The sequence below is a fragment of the Hyaena hyaena genome, unplaced genomic scaffold, assembly GCF_003009895.1.
Source record: "Hyaena hyaena isolate Hyena2069 unplaced genomic scaffold, ASM300989v1 scaffold_372, whole genome shotgun sequence".
Taxonomy (NCBI): Eukaryota; Metazoa; Chordata; class Mammalia; order Carnivora; family Hyaenidae; genus Hyaena; species Hyaena hyaena.
Window position 1 is genome coordinate 1,202,587 of NW_024081004.1, and position 17,939 is coordinate 1,220,525.

General features: G+C 37.9%; 1 protein-coding gene and 1 non-coding gene across 2 annotated transcripts in view; both read right to left on the bottom strand.

Moving 5' to 3' along the window:
• The window catches only part of NUP155 (nucleoporin 155), a 69,346-nt gene that overhangs the window by 16,240 nt on the left and 35,167 nt on the right, over positions 1 to 17,939 (bottom strand). Inside the window, exons 21-24 of the mRNA XM_039250521.1 lie at positions 10,271 to 10,368; positions 6,995 to 7,125; positions 1,473 to 1,664; positions 695 to 833 (exon numbers count right to left, since the gene is read on the bottom strand). Coding sequence (XP_039106452.1) covers positions 695 to 833; positions 1,473 to 1,664; positions 6,995 to 7,125; positions 10,271 to 10,368 — 560 coding nt within the window. The remainder of the gene's footprint in view (positions 1 to 694; positions 834 to 1,472; positions 1,665 to 6,994; positions 7,126 to 10,270; positions 10,369 to 17,939) is intronic.
• Positions 17,259 to 17,387, bottom strand: LOC120244169. The gene has a single exon (XR_005531482.1). It is a non-coding gene; the product is annotated as a small nucleolar RNA SNORA30/SNORA37 family (small nucleolar RNA).

Genomic DNA, 17,939 nt, shown 5'->3' on the forward strand with positions numbered 1-17,939 from the left:
TAGTTAGAACAAAAGGGGAGGTTTCAGTTCATTGATGGGAAAAAAAATCTCGGGTTTCAAAACAATATCTGTGCTAACAGTTATTACTTTTACAAGTTAGATTTGAAGCAATTTTATTTTTAAAAGATTATTTATTTTTAGAGAGAGAATGCCCGCATGTCATGGGGAAGGGACAGAGACAGAGAGAGGGAGAGAGAGAATCCAAGCAGGCTCCATGCTGTCAGCACGGATTCCTACTTGGGGCTTGGATCTTACTAACCGTGAGCTCATGACCTGAGCCAAAATCAAGAGTCAGATGTTTCACCAACTGAGCCACCCAGGCACCCCTAAAATAATTTTAAAGCAAGCAGACAGGTACTATTTTAAAAATTAGAAGAATTTAAAGCATCCAAAGAATAAATGTAACCTAGGAAGCTATCTAATGCAGACAGTAGTTTAACTGGACAAGGACTGAACCTCCAGTGTTAAAAAGTTACATGTTTCAAGATATAAAAAGAGCTCTATAGATTTTGCAGAGGCCAGTGCAGTCATCAAATACTAAAACACAAGGCATGAACTTCTTGTGTCCTGTCACTTGGGAAACTGAAGTTGAAGGAGGATTTGCTTCTGGGAAGAAGCTCTTCATCAGTAACTTGTTTTATTCAGTCATCTGTCCCCTGAGTTAAGAGCAAGATATGAACATTTCGTTTCTCACCTTGTCTATACTGAGCACAAACACTGGAAAGGTCCACTTGATTGCTGATTTTTTGATATTCCTTTAAGGATTCCCTTAACATTCTTTCCTTTTCAATCTTATTTTGAACTTGTCGGGAACGCTGGAGAAGTTCATTTGCCTAGAATTAGAGATGACAAGAATTTAAAAAAGATACAAAATTCAGCACACAGATGATGCTATCGACATAAGTTTTGGTCTATGTCTCAATATAAATCTGGTTTATCATCATCAAAAAATAAAAATTCTACAAACTTACTTCTTAATTTTAGGCAGAAAAATTTTTGACCAAAAAATCCTAGCTATTCTTAATTCCTCTCACAAATATTTTACTCAAGATAGTGTAAATCTCTTGCCTAGTCAATACATTATTGGTCAGCAGGCAGTCCACTGTGATAGTTTTAAATTATTTTCACCTGTAGGAAAGGATCAATAAAAATGGCCCAATTAACTCTAATCTATTACAGACTTAAAGTTTTAGTAAGTTTTAATTTCTAAGAAACATTAACCATTTAAAAATATATGGTCTAGAAATACTACCAAAATTCTTTATGAAATATTTAAATACAGAAGAATTTTAAGAAATGATGTAGTCCAACCCCTTCTGCAGAAAGACTCTGAGACCAGGAGAGGTTAAGAGACCTACCCAAGGGACTTCATATGTTAAGTAAAAGATGGTTCCTGATTCCATTTCTAGTGTGCTTTTCAGACCATAAAACGTCCTATAAGAAATACTGCTATAGCTACTAACACATCATACCTTAGAGCAAACTGCATCATCAGTGCTATACAGAAGGGGGCAGATATCCTGTAAGTGTAAACTAATGCCGTCAACAGCAGCATTATCTCTGATGTAGCAGTTGATAAGAGAAGCAATTAATGCCCCAGTCAGTTCCTTGTCCCTGATGACCAGATCTTTAAAGGTGGTGATTTTCAGCTGCTCCTGAAACTCCTAGGAGTATGAGAAAAATCCTTTTTTGTTTTATCACAAATAGAGGAATATCCCATTTCCACCCAGAGTAAAATTTCCTTAGTTTAAATTAACCAAGACATTAATAGACTCTTTCATTCAAAAGAGAAAATATACTATACAGACCAACCCATTTTTGCAAGTTTTCATAGAATCATACAGAGTTGTTGAAGAGCCCACAGTGTGACCAGACCAAACCTCTCTACTTACAAATGAGCAAAGTAAAATGTAAGCAGAACCAAAATTAGAGCCAAGTCTCCTGATTTTAGTCATAACCAGGAAAGAATAATCACTCAGCTATATTAAAAACTCTTGGGCTTACATTTATTTTTCCTAAATGTTAGAATTCTATTTAAAGCTTTTTAACATGGGAGTCTGACCTCATTTTGAACAAATTTGCTTATTAAACCGGAGTTCTATAGTACTCGAGTAATTTATGCTATAGTAAACTATTCTGTTTAAGGCTTTACTGCTATTTTTTTCTAAATTTCTGCTTAAATCCAGTCTATGTTCCAATTTTTGAATATTTAATTTGCTTTCCTTCAACATACATCCATGATGCGAGGAAGGAAGCTTTGAAGATGGATCACAAAAAGGACAAAATTTACCTACATTATGTTTACCACCCAATAAAACTAAAAATCTACCTGGCATGGAAAGAAATGATTTCAAAATTAAGCACATTTGCTTGAATTTTTAAAAGGCAAAAAAAAGGGGGCGCCTGGGTGGCTCAGTCAGTTAAGCATCCGGCTTTGGCTCAGGTCATGATCATACGGTTCGTGGGTTCGAGCCTCGCATCGGGCTCTGTGTTGACAGCTAGCTCAGAGCCTAGAGCCTGTCTTCAGATTCTGTATCTCCCTCTCTCTCTGACCCTCCCCTGCTCACACTGTCTCTCTCTCATAAATAAGTAAAACCTTTAAAAAAAATTTAAAAGGCAAAAAAAGTTTACGCATTTATATAAAACAAAACGACCAACAAAACTATGCCCTGGATATTATCAGAAAGAACGAGGGGGGTTGCCTTTAACTTTGAAAATTGGTACTCAAAAGTCAGGAATTAAACATCTCAGGGTAACCAAATAAATCTAGAGGATAAGGGAAATTTTTTTTAAAAAAAGGTTTATTTTGAGAGAGAGAGAGAAAGGGAAAGAGAGAAAGAGAGCATGTGAGCAGGGGAAGGGCAAAGAGAGAGAGAAGAGAATCCCAAGCAGGCTCTGCTCAGGGCTTGATCTCATGAACTGTGAGCCGAAATCAAGAACCAAGAGTTGGACATTTAACCAACTGAGCCACCCAGATGCCCTAAGGAAATTTTGTTGTGGTTGTTTATTTATTTATTTTGAGTGGGAGAGAGAGCAAGGAAGCAAGCAAGCAAGAGGGGCAGGGGTAGAGAGGGAGAGAGAGAAACCCAACAGGTTCTACACTTAGCGGAGAGCCCAACACAGGGCCTGATCCCCTGACTATGAGATCTTAACCTGAGCTGAAATCAAGAGTTGGATGCTTAAATGACTGAGCCACCCAGGCATCCAGAAAAAAAATTGGAGTGATTAAGAATTGTAGTGATTAAGTATGGAAGAAATCACAGACTGAGAAAAATGATCACTTCATAATCCTAAATAATTGATTCAGGTAATGATTCATCAAATGGTTGATCAAGTTTGATGGGGAATTTCACACTGGCAGTACCTGAATCCAGTAATCAATCTTAGTATCACTAAAAGGGAACAATTAAACCTTCTGTGTCTCCTAATAAATACAATCTGACACTCTAACCACTGCATATGAAATATTCTATTCATCCTCAAATAAACTGACCTGAATTTAATCAAGCCTCTGTAGGCTTAACTTCCTTTTTATACAAAATATAGGAAATAGAGGGACAAATTCACTCTAAGGAGATAAAGACAACTTCAGAATGTTAAACATTCTATGACTGATGACCTGATTTCTTCCTGGCAATAGCAAGGAAAAAAGAAAGGAAAATGTCTCCAGACTGACAGAGATTTAAGAGATATCACAATCAAATTCAAGGGGTGAACCAACTATTTAGATTCTGATTTGAAAGACTCAATCTGACAGAGAACTTTCATTGTTTTACCAATAAACTTTTAATATATATACATTTTTAAGTAGGCTCCATGCCCAATGTGGAGTTTGAACTCACAACCCTGTGATCAAGACCTATGCTAAGATCAAAAGTCAGATGTTTAACCAACTGACTGAGCCACCCAGGTGCCCCTATTGTTAATATTGCTAAGTTTAACAATAATAAAACTGTTACCCAAAGAAATGTCCACTTTTTATTTTTTAGAGAGAGAAAGAGAGTGGGTGTGAAAGTGGGGGGAATCCCAAGCAGGCTCCACGCTCTCAGCATGGAACCCAACTTGGAGCTCAATTCCATGAACTGTGAGATCATGACCTGAGCCAAAATCAAGAGCTGGACACTCAACTGGCTGAGCCATCCAGGAGCCCCGGAAGAAATGTACACTTTAAAATATTTATTTTATTAAATAATTTATTTTTTATTATTATATTATTATTTTTAATGTTTATTTTTGAGAGAGAGAGCATGTGGGGGGGGAGGACAGAGAGAGAGGGAGTCACAGAATCTGAAGCAGGCTCTATGCTCTGAGCTGTCAGCACAGAGCCCAACGGGGGGCTCGAACCCACAAACCGCGAGATTATGATCTGAGCTGAAGCTGGACGCTTAACCGACTGAGCCACCCAGGTGCCCCTATTTATTATTTTTTTAAGCAAAATGCCACATACAGACACAGTGCGTCATCTGGATGTCTAGAGCCTTGGAAGCTACAAATGGACTTTGAGAGCTTGTTTGGAGATTTTAGTAGGGAAGCACAGCTATTCATATACCCTTGGGCAAAGAACACTCCCCTTCTATCAGGGAAGGTCATCCTCTGAGCACACAGCTTTAGAAGGAAAGCACATGGAACGGTGAGGGAAGAAAAGGACACTTGCCTAGCCAGTCAGATATGCCAAGTCAACCATGGTGATCAATGCGGGTGACAGATGTCACAGCTAGGTCTCTCTCACATTGCACCATTTTTTAGAAATACATGGTAGGGATGCCTGGGTGGCTCAGTTGGTTGAGAATCCAACTTTTGATTTTGGCTCAGGTCATGATCTCATGGTTCTTGAGATCAAGCCCTATATCAGGTTCTGCACTAACAGTGAGGAGACTGCTTGGGATGCTCGCTCTCTGACCCTCCCCTGTGCTTGCAAGTGCTCTCTCTCTTAAAATAAATAAGCATTGGGGCGCCTGGGTGGCTTAGTCAGTCAAGCGTCTGACTTTCGCTTAGGTCATGATCTCACAGTTTGTGGGTTTGAGCCCCGCATTGGGCTGTGTGCTGACTGCCAGCTCAGAGCCTGGAGCCTGTTTCAGTCTGTGACTCCCTCTCTCTCTCACCCTCCCCTGCTCACGCTGTCTCTCTCTCTCTCTTAGAAATAAATAAAACATTAAAAAAAAAATAAATAAGCATTAAAAAAAAAGAACTATACAGCAAAGTATATAGAAATGAAATGACATGATGAGTAGGATCATCCTTAAAGTAATTCAGTAAAGGAAAAAGAGAACAGACTAATGAGAGTTGATAAAATGTTGAAAATGCTGAATACAAGTAAAGTGTATATGGGGACTGTAACGTAGTACAGTATTTACTCTATTCTTGTGTATGTTTAGAGACGTTCACAAATAGGGGTGCCTGGCTGGCTCAGAAGGTAGAGCATGTGACTCTTGATCTCAGGGTCATGAGTTTAAGCAGGCATGGAGCCTACTTAAAAAAACAAACAAACAAAAAAACAGTAACAGAAATGTTCACAATTAAAACATAGGTAGGAATACATTTGCCCCCGTGGACTGCCTAACATTTAAATAAATGCAAATTACCATTATACTTAAAAAGGATTCAAATGAGGACAGCAAAAGAAATATGAGCCATTCATTTCCCAAAATGGTAAAACATCTTTCTTTAAACTAAGAATGTTTAGGGGCGCCTGGATGGCTCAGTCATTTAAGTGTCCAACTTCAGTTCAGGTCATGATCTCATGGTTTGTGGGTTCAAGCTCAGCACTGGGCTCTGTGCTGACAGCTCGGAGTCTGGAGCCTGTTTCAGATTCTGTGTGTCTCTTTTCTCTGCCCCTTCCCCAGCTCACACTCTGTTTCTCTCTCAAAAATAAACATTAAAAAAAAAGATGTAAGAAATGTTTAATTCAGTGGACTCTTTGAAATTACATGCAAAGGGGCGCCTGGGTGGATCAGTCGGTTAAGCGTCCAACTTTGGCTCAGGTCACGACCTCACGGTTCGTGAGTTTGAGCCCTGTGTCAGGCTCTGTGCTGACATTTAGCTCAGAGCCTGGGGCCTGTTTCAGACTCTGTATCTTCCTCTCTCTCTGACCCTCCCCTGCTCATGCTGTCTGTCTCTGTCTCTCAGAAATAAACATTTAAAAAAATATGCAATTATATGCAAAAACTTTATGTGTCTGTATGCATTCTTTGAGGGTAGAGAGAGTTTTCATGGGATTCCCAAAGGGATCTGAAGTCCAAATAAAGACTGCAATTTACTATTTAAAAAGGTATTTTTAGGGGCGCCTGGTTGGCTTAGTCGGTTGAGAGTCCAACTTTCGCTTAGGTCATGATCTCAAGGTTAGTGGGTTCGAGCCCTGCATCGGGATCTGTGCAGGCAGCTCAGAGCCTGGAGCCTGTTTCAGATTCTGTGTCTCCCTCTCTCTCTGCCTCTCCCCCGCTCATGCTCTGTCTCTATTTCAAAAATAAAGAAACTATTAAAAATTTAAAAATAAATAAAAAGATATTTTATGGTCCCTAGGTGGCTCAGTTGGTTAAGTGTATGACTTTGGTTCAGGTCATGATCTCACAGTTTGTGAGTCCACACCCTGCATTAGGTTCTGTGCTGAAATCTCAGAGCTTGGAAGCCTTTCAGATTCTGTGTGTGTGTCTCTCTCTCTCCGCCTCTCCCACTCACACTGTCTCTCTCTCCCTCTCTCTCTCAAAAATAAACAAACATTAAAAAAAAAAAGATATTTTTGGTAAAGACTTCATTCACACACCAAGATAAAGTTCTCATGTATTGTAAAAACTTACGGTTTTGACCAAGTGGATCACGCAAGTTTTCATGCTTTAGTGTAATCTTCCTATAACACACTAACATCATCATAACCTAAATACTTCCCAAAATAACCCCCTCCCAAACCCAAGTGTAAGATTAAAGCTCACTTAAAATAAAACAAACTATTAAGCACAGTATTCACAGTATGAGCCTAAGGGGGAAAAAAAAATCCTACCTTCTGAAGTTCTCCTACAATGACAGTGAACTGATGTTCACAAAGAAGTTTCCATAAAGCCAGAGCCTGGTATGATTTTCGAACCAACTGCTGGATTGCCTGAAGTGAAACCTTTTCACTCAGCTGAGCCTCTAATTACAAAACACAACTAATGAAGTTTTAAAAAAATGACATATGTTGTTTTAAAGTAAGGCAAAACTTTAACATCAATAAAAACACTACAGTTAAAGGTGAAATCCTCATTGTTCTCCTCCCTTCCCTTAAGCACCCATGATCATGACTTGTTGAATTCATGCTTTTACTGTGTCACTATGTATATGTGCTTCTGTGTGTGTGTGTATGTACACATAAACAAAAACACTGCAGTTTATAAACAATTTACACTGTTGCTTCTTCCACCCAATTATATGTTCACAGGCTATCTATATTAATAAATGTAAATCTAGTTATTACTAGATGTTCCATCATGTAAGTATACCAGAGTTAGGTCCATTTTCCACCTGAAGGATATTTATATTCCATGCTTTGCTACTAAAACAATAATGCAATAAATATGCTTAATTAAGAAAGGTCTTAAAGAAAAGTCAGATTTCTTTAGGACTATGTACTTTAAACCCTAGATTAAGATAAACTGCAAAAAACAAAAAACTGGTGAGCCTGAAACCAATATTGCACTGTACGTTAACTAAAATTTAAAAAATAGGGGTGCCTGGGTGGCTCAGTCGGTTAAGCGTCCGACTTCAGCTCAGGTCATAATCTCGCGGTTCGTGGGTTCAAGCCCCCCGACGGGCTCTGTGCTGACAGCTAGCTCAGAGCCTGGAGCCTGCTTCAGATTCTGTGACTCCCTCTCTCTCTGACCTTCCCCTGCTCATGCTGCCTCTCTCTCTCTCTCAGAAATAAAAAATCCTAAAAAAAGAAAAAAAAAAGAAAAAAAGAAAAAATAACGCTCATACACACACACACAAAAAAGATTAACTGGTAAGCCATGAAATCAGTCAGTCATGACTGCTTTTCTCTTAAAAAGGAAATAGGGTTAAAAAAAAGGAGAAAATAAAAAAGGAAAGAAATATTAGACTATAAAACAGGTAGTTATTTCCTTCAATTTTGTTTCATTTGTGTATGTATGCTTTCAAATATCAGGGTCATAATGTAAAATTATTTCTTACTATGTGGGAAAAAAGTCTGATAACGACTGCTTTATGATGTATCCTTGGAAGTGAAACTGCTGGCTTTGAATATATATATATATATATATATATACACACATGTATTCATATATGTATTCATATATACACGAATACATATATATGTGTACATTTTCAGCTTTTACAGGGTATGATCAAAATGATCTCCGAACAGTCATTTCAGTGTACACTCTAGCAATCTGAATCCTCCCTTTTGTTTAAACCCTTATCAGTGCTTGGTATTGTCAGGCTGAATGCCTTAGTGAAATAACAATAGCAATAATGAAAAAGGCATATACAAAATAGTAAACAGGAAACAGATTTAGTAGGGACAAAAGTAAATGGCTGAGTCTTAATTAGCAAAGTTCTATCAGTCAGAATAAGCAGCTCAAACAACAGAAGATTAAAAAAACTGAATGGCAGTCCAAATTTAAACAATTTTACTTATAATTTACAAAATTATTTATAATTATTCTAATTTATTTCTGGAATAATTGACAATTATAAGAAGTCTTCCATTCCCTTGCTCTTTCCTTATTGTTACTATTTATAATAGACAAAAAAAAGTTCGATTTACATTTTCAACTCCATAAAAATGTGTGTTACTAATCAAGATGTGAAGAAATTGAAATACTTTGTGCACTCAGAGTAGAAGTGTAAAGTGGTGCATGGAAAACAGTATTGTGGTTCCTCAAAAGGTAAAAACAGAATACCATATGATCCAGCTATTTCATATCTGAGTTTATAACAAGAACTGAAAAGAATTGACAATTTCTATTTGTATCCCACATTCATAGCAGAATTATTCACAATACTTCAGAGATGCAAGCAACCCAATGTCCACCACCAACGGATGAATGGATAAACAAAATGTGGTACAGGTTTCCTTTGCTTTTTGAAAGTTCGTGTTACATCACTTTGCTTCTATGAAAGACCTACATTACTACCTCATTTGGTTAACTGAAAGAAATTCAAAGAGGATTTTTGCTTTCATGAAAAAACTCTCCAAAACAGGATTTCAGTGTTTGTTTTGCAGCGAGCCATTATAGAGGCAGCATGCACCTCTCCAATCACCTTCCCCAGAAACCACATGCACATCTCAGCACTAAGCTGCCATCCATAGCTTTGAAATGTGCTATGGGCATCTGTGTTTTATCTCTAAATGTGTCCTCAAGTGGGGCGCCTGGCTGGCTCAATCAGAAAAGCCTGACACTCTTGATTTTGGGGTCATGAGTCTGCGCCCCATGATGGGTGTGGAGATGAAATATGTAAACTTAAAACAAAAAACGTGTCTTAAGGAACAGAAATTTTGCCTAAGAAAGGTTATTTTTTGTGTATGGGAATGCTCAAAAACTTTTCCCGATAAGTTAATGGTAAATGCTTCTTCATTTTATGCCATTTGGCTTATGAAAGGTTTCACAGGAACACTCTACTTTCAGATAGCAGAGGAAACCTATATAGACATACAACGGAGTAACATTCAGTCTTAAAAAGAAAGGAAATTCTGACACATGCTACAGCACGGATGAACTCTGAAGACATTATGCTAGCTGAAATAAGCCAGCTGCAAAGCTGGTCACTGTATAATTCCACTTATAGGAGGTGTATAAGGTAGTCAAATTCAGAGAGAACAAACAAACAAACAAACATGATGGCTGTTAGGGGCAGGGGAAAGGGAAATTGTTTCCTGAGTTCAGAGTTCTAGCATAGAAGGATGGAAAAAATTCTGGAGATGAATAGTGGTGACATTTGCACAACCATGTGAATGTACTGAATGCCACTGCACATTTAAAAAGTTAAGACAGTAAATTTTACATTAGGTCTATTTTACAATAAAAAACTCATTAAATGAAGGTATGTACCATGTTTATTAGTAAAGGAAAGGAAAAAAATTAATGGGTTGAGAGTTATGGAAATACAAGAGATCCATATTGTCCCACTTTTCCCAACCACACTGATGTTATTTTAATAAAAAATATCTGCATTACCAAAAAACTGGATCTTATTGAGAGATGTCCACTGTTTTCTATTCACTGACTAGAACTCCTTATTGGGGGCACGTACGGTTAACTGATCAGAAGGAATAACTTACCATGAAACTTCCTCTGCAGCTCCTGTTGCATTTGCTGGCTATTTCCATTTTCGGGACGCATGAATCCTAGCAGCCTCTGCTGTACTTTGGCGGTTGTACTGAAATAGAAATTCCAGACTTTGTGTTTTCAACAGCTTTACTGAGATGCAATTCATACACTATATAATTAAACAATGTAAAGAAGACAGTTTTGTTTTTCAAAATATATCCATAGAGTTGTGCAACTGTCACCACAATCTAATTTTAGAACATTTTCACTCACTTCCTATTAGGAGTCAATCCCCATCTCTCCTATTCCTACTCTAAGTAACCGCTAACTTACCTTCTGTCTCTAAGTTTGTTCTGATTATTTCACATGAATGAACTGGAATACACTGTAAATATTCTTTCCCTCTGTAGAACAGTGAAATAGTCACTGGCAAATCAATGATAATGATCTGAAACTGAAGCATTTTAATCTCTGAGATGCTTAAAGTTTCAATGAGAATAGATGCATAATAAACAATAAGCTTCCTTTTATTGAACACTTTTTTGCCTCCACCAACAATTTAATTTAATAATCCCAATTCTATAAGGTAAGTATTAGTAAGAATCTCATTTTACAGATGAAAAAACATAAGGACAAAAATAAAAAACAAAGAACCTACTTTAAGGTATTACCAGCCACTTATGAGCAAATAAGAGCATTTGGGGCTCGATTTGTGAAGAATCTGATACTTCAGCTCTTTTTTAAATTTTTATTATTCTGAGAGAGAGAGAGAGAGAGAGACAGAGCCTGAGTGTGGGAGGGGCAGAGAGAGAAGGAGACACAGAATCGGAAGCAGACTCCAGGCTCTGAGCTGTCAGCACAGAGCCCGACGCAGGGCTCGAACCCACGAACCGTGAGGTCATGACCTGAGCCGAAGTCGGACATCCAACTGACTGAGCCATCCAGGCGACCCCTGATACTTCAGCTTTTCATGCAACTTCAGTTAATGTGAAGAAAAGAATGATGAACTTTCAGGAGAAAATTTTGTTTGACAACTGATAGAGTAATAGATTACAATTTTAACTTGAAAAGTATATGACTATTGAAACTAGGTATAATGTAGGATGAAGCAGATGAGTGATGTCAATGTTAATAGAAAACAAGACTTTTAGGGAAAAAAACAATACAAAAATAAAAGAAATGAAGCAAAAACCCTGTAATCTTTCACAACAATACAAACTCACAATTTTAATAGAAAATATAGACAAAACAGCATACAGCATGACTAGTAGCAACGAATACCTCTTAGCTATAATCCTTAATACCCTTTCCTACCAAAAGAAATCAGGGCTCCCTGAAGAAATGGCTGATACCAGGTGGAGGGCAGTAACTGTACCAAATGAACCTAGAACATCTTGTCATATTATGAAACAAGGAAGCCAACAAAGAAAACTGTCAAAATGACTCAAGTAGACTGAAGAGGCAAAACTCTGGGACATCTTACATTACAAAAACAATCCGCAGTGAATGAAACACACTAAATACATTTAAAACCAAGTATTCGTAATAGTAATAACAAAAACCTTGACTGATGGCCCTAGCCTAGATGGAGTAAGCCTGCTACAGCCTCTTTCATACTACAAAACTGAAAATCCCAGAGGGAATACAAAGAGCAACTACTCACTGAGAGCTCTGAGAAGTCAGTTAAACAGACTGAGCTGTGAAACCAAAACTCATATGACAACCTATTCATACTGGGATTTTTCTCCTACTCCTTTATTTACATTTAGGCTTTGTACAAAGGTGAACTGAGTTTCAAAACTGTATGGACAAAACAAAACAAAACAAAAACTGTATGGACAGTGAATCTCCCAGGGAACAATCAGCAATGTCTGGAGACATTCTAACCTTCAAAATTGGGAAGGGCTACTGGATATCTAGTAGACAGAGGCCAAGGATGCTCATAAACATCCTATAATGCACAAGAGAGCCCCCTCAATGAAGAATTACCCAGTCCCCAATGTCTACTAGAGTGCTGAGGCTGAGAAACTCTGGGACAGAGAAACTGAGAAAAGGGGCTTGTGGTCCCAAAAGTTTGAAGCAAATCAGTTATTTTCTCTTGATACTTTGTCCCAAAGGTACCACTATTTGCATAAAACTGGGAGTGAAAAATGAAAGGAAACACTAGCTTTCTATCCAGAGGACCATTAAAAGGAGCTCCTGGGAGCTAGAGAATGTGAGGGAAATCAGAACAAGAAGGAGCTAGAATGGAGATCCCCTAAGTTTGTGTATGATCAAAACAACTTCCGGGCTCACCCCTGAAGCTATATATATATGGAACATACTCAAAGAAGCACAGCAAAGACTCTAAGAACTGAACTGAAATATAAAACTACCGCACAAGTCCCAGAATGAGTACAGAGGCCTCATGTGCAGGACAGACCTAAAGAGCACAAAAGCAGCTTTGAAAACTAAGCTGATACTGAAATTGGTGCCCACAGAATGGAAGACAGAACCTGTGGTCTGAACCTAAGTAGGTAGATTACTTGCTGAAACAAACAAGATGGACATTCGCCAGAGGACTGATATATGCAACAACATGGATGAATCTCTGGCTACAGAGACACACTAGAAAACACACTAGAGACACACTAGAAAAGGCAAAATAAGGGGTAAAGAAGAGCTCAGTGGTGGCCAGGCTTACGGGTAATAAGAGGGTATGAGTACAAGAGACAGCACAAAGAATTTGGGGGCAGGATGGAACTGTTCTGTATCTTGGCTGCGGTGATAGTTCCATGACGCTACGCATCTATCAAAACTTGTAAGAATGCACACAGAAAAAGGGTGGATTTTACTATGTACCTTAAAACCAAAACATTGCTCATCTCTGAAGGCTGCTAGAAACCATTTCATTCTGATAAATTTGGCAAATAAAGAGAAAGAAGTAACCATTTATCCAGACTTTCTGAACAAAATGAACATCAGGATAACCAAACAACTGAAGGGAGGATTTAAAACAATTATTGAGGGGCGCCTGGGTGGCTCAGTCGGTTAAGTGTCCGACTTCGGCTCAGGTCATGATCTCATGGTTCGTGGGTTCGAGCTCCACATCAGGTTCTGTGCTGAAAGCTCAGAGCCTGGAGCCTGTTTCAGATTCTCTGTCCCCCTCTCTCTGGCCCTCCCCCACTCGTGCTCTGAATCTCTGTGTCTCAAAAACAAATAAAAAACCAAAAAAATTAAAAAAAAAAAACAATTATTGAACAGGACATCAGTTCAGCATGTGTTATCTCCTCTACCATGCAGGCTCACTGGGCAGAGCGTAATCACGTATCTTACTTTTACGCGAGGGTAAACTGCTCACAAACAAGATGGTAGAGGCTTGGCAGAGGACTACAGTAGGCTGCCACTGTTGCTGGTTATACTGCTCCTTAGCAAAATCCAGGTTGTTATAAGAAACAGGAGGAAGGGGGAGCAGGCAGATTACATGGGATTAACATAGCAGGGTAATCAACTGGAGTATCCCACTGCTAATATAGGTCCTTCTTTCAATCCACTGGCAACTTTAAGCTCTAACTGGGAACGCTAAGATCCAATTACTAAGGGTTGGAGAGGCCCAGCTGGCAAAAAGTAAACTAAATGAACATCGCATCTCATCTGGTTGGTCCCAACATCCAAGCTCAGATTTCCTCCAAAGCCAAATGATAGTACATTAAACAATGTGGGGGGCTGACACTGAAACCTCAGCTTCACTAGTCTGTCTGGCATGCTGAGGGGAAATCTATCACTTGACCTAATTTCAGTTTCCTACCATATTCTTATCACATTCTGGGGCAAAACTAACCATGGAAGTGTCATAGGAGTTTTTCTCACACGATGGTCGGCTACTGAACACTGACCGCAACTGCTGAGTAGATCTATACTGGTTACCTATACTAATCAGCATATACCTTAATTTCTAAATATTGTCAGAAAAATAACACCAAATAGAACAAATATATTTATTAGTTTGGAAAAGACAGACTATGTTAGGCAGTTGAAACCAAGAGCCCCCAGTGAAATAACTAGTGTAAGAAATATGAAAAAACTTGAAAAACAAATCCATTGTATTCTTAGTGAAAATTGGGATTCACATTTCAAGTGCTAATTGCCATGAAAAAAGGAGAAAAAAAGAGCTCTTAGAATTAAAAATATAATGGACAGAAAAAAAAATTTATCAGAGAAACTGAACAGATGCTTTTTAAAATATAAATAATGATTGATGGGGCACCTGGGTGGCTCAGTCAGTTAAGTATCTGACTTCAGGTCAGGTTATGATCTCACAGTTTGTGGCTTTGAGCCCCACATCAGGCTCTAATTCTGTATCTCTCTCTCTCTTCCCTTCTCCTGTTCATGCTCTCTCTCCCAAAAGTACATATTAAATTTTTAAAATAAATAAAATATAATTAATGATGGAGAACATCAACTCTAGGAATTCTGTACTCTACAGAATGACCACCACTACAACAAAAGGAAGGAAGGAAATTATGGAAGAAAAGGGAAGAAACAGAGGCTAGATTTAGGACAGTAGATAGATTTTTTAAAGAGAAGGGAAATGATTGGATAGTACATTAAAAAATACTAATGTAAAATTCACCAAGGCTTAAAAGTCTAGTTCTAAATGCTCACTGAAAAAGTTTAGTTCTCAATATTCACTGAAGAAAGATATAGTAAAGATGTTATGGTAAAATTGTTACATTTTCAGAAATAAAGATAGAAAGCATAAAAAATGGTAAACACAAGCCATTTACAGAGAAAAGAGAATCAGAAAGGTAATGCACTTTTCCTCTGCAATATTAAAATTTAGGAAGAAAATTGAACAAACAGTACATGATGATCTGAAAAAAAAAATGACTATGACCTTACAATTCCACACCCATTAGGCAATAAAAAGGGGTGAAGTACTGATTTATGTTGCAACACAGACCTTGAACATGAACCTCAAAATATGCTAAGCAAAAAAATCTAGATTCTAAAGACCACAAATTATATACTTCCATTTATATGACCTGTCAAGAATAGGGAAAACTACAGAGATAGGGTAGATTAATACCTGGGGCTAAGAGGTGGAAATGACTGCAAACGGACAAGAGAAATGTCTTTGGGTTGAAGGAATTGTTCTAAAAATGGGTTGTGATGATAGTTGCACAATTCTATGTATTTACTAAAAGTTGCTGAACCGAACATTTAAAATAAGTGAATTTTGTGGCATGTAAATTACATCTTCAGAAGCTATTAAAAAATACTCAGGGAGAGAGACTCTTGAATGCTGACAAAAACTGAGGACTGATGGATGATGGGGAGGGGGGGATGGCCATAGAGGAGGACACTTATGGGGATGAGCACTGAGTGTTATGTGGAAACTAATTTGACAATAAACTATTTGTAAAAAAAAAAAAAAAATCATCACATGGCTTTGAAAAGTTGTAAGGAAAAAAAAAATACTCAGGGAGACTAATGTTGCAACATGAAGGGAATTGGTTGAAATTAGGAAATTTGTTAATAAGGAAAAAAATACAATCATCTCTGCAAGATGCAGACACGTGACAGACTCCAATACTCACTTTATACGAATACTCAATAAAACAGAAAGAGATGAATACTTTCTAAGCATGATAAATTGTAATCTACGTAGGCATCTTCTTTAATGAGGAAACATTATAAGCTTTCCCACACTAAAGTCAGGAATAAGATCTGGAGGCCCACTATATGTCCACTACTGTTTAACACTGTGTTGGAGATACTAACTTAGGCAGGCAAGAGAAAGCAACAGAGAGTAAAAAGGTAAAACTATCTCTATTTGCAGATAACAGGATTACATATTTTTAAAAAATAAAAAAAAAAAAAAATCAAAAAAACCCAATGAGAAAACTACTAAAGAGAAATTAGTAAAGTATCAGGGTATAAAATTAATAGACATTTGCAGTTATAACTGTAAAATTCAATAAACTAAGGATTAATAGAAGAACATAATGTGAAAAAACAAACACCACCACCACCAAAGAAAACACCTTACAACTAAAATTCCATATAATTTCTAGGAAGGATAGTGGTGGAGGGCAGGGGAAAAAAGAAAAATTAATAGCTTCTGTCCAATTATTAATGCTGACAGACGTGTATTTTTCAGAATTTAATTACTAGAGAAAGAAAATCATATATAAAATTTCTAAGTCTGTGTTTGGGGCAAGGAGAGGTCTGATCATCCAGTAAAATAAGGGGATGGGGAAGGAAAGAAAAATAAACAGTAAACAACAAAAGCACAAATTCAGGATGTGAGAATAAGATCAAACATTTAATTAATCCCAACAACAGAGAAAGAAGTTAAATTGTCTAATTAAAAGATAAAGACTCTTAACTGAGTTAACAAAAGGGGGAAGAAATCAATTTATATGTCAAAATATACCGTACGGGCACCTGGGTAGCTCAGCTCAGGATCTCATGTGCTCAAGTCCCAGATTGGGCTCTGTGTTGTTGACACTGCAGAGCCTGCTTTGGATCCTCTTTACCTGACCATCCCCTACCCCTGGCCTCTCCCCTGCTTGTGCTCTCTTCCTCTCTCAAAAAGGAATAAATATTAAAAAAAAAAAAAAAAAAAAAATAAGGATATACTTTAAAGTGTTCTAAAGGCTCAAATTAAAATTGGTATAATTTTCTCACAAGACAAATACTACATACCAATATTTTAAAAAGCCCTCACACCCTGAAATTCTACTTGCCAAAAAATTCATCTGAAGATTACTGAATAAGTACACAAACACCTATAAATAATGGAAAAATATGCAGCCAATATAAAAATAATTTACTCCACTGATTTGGAATGTTCTAAAAGATATACTAAGTGTATACAATGTTTCATAAAAGTATGCCTACCTAGACTCTATTTGCAGATTTATTTATCTATTTTTATTTATTTAGGGAGAAGACCTAAGGTTAGAGAAGCAGGAGAAAGGGTACAATGTTGAATATGATGTCACAGAACAGTCTCTCTGTCCCACTGAGTGACAGCTGCCACTGGCATAGTACCAGGGCAAGGATGCAATCAGGGGTTTTCTTTCAGCACCAGCTACCAAATCCGGGCCCCACTGTCTGGGGGAGGACCTGTGAAAGTGCTATATTTGCAATATCATTTTAAAGAAATGCATATTTAGAGCAAATCAGAGAACTCTAGATGCTGGCGAGGATGTGGAGAAACGGGCACCCTCCTACACTGTTGGTGGGAATGTAAACTGGTACAGCCCCTCTGGAAAACAGTGTGGAGGTTCCTCAGGAAACTAACAATAGAACTCCGCTAGGACCCAGCAATAGCACTGCTAGGAATTTACCCAAGGGATACAGAAATGCTGAGGCGCAGGAGCACATGTACCCCAATGTTCATAGCAGCACTCTACAATAGCTAAAACATGGAAAGAGCCTAAGTGTCCATCAACAGATGAATGGATCAAGAAGATGTGGTTTATCTATACCATGGAATACTACATGGCAATGAGAAACAATGAAATCTGGCCATGTGTAGCAACATGGATGGACCTTGAGGGTGTTATGCTGAGCGAAATAAGTCAGGCAGAGAAGGACAAATATCATGTTTGCACGTATAGGAGGATTAGGAGGAACTTGACGGAGGACCAACCGGGAGAAGAAGGGCGGAAATGGTGGGGGAAAGGGAGA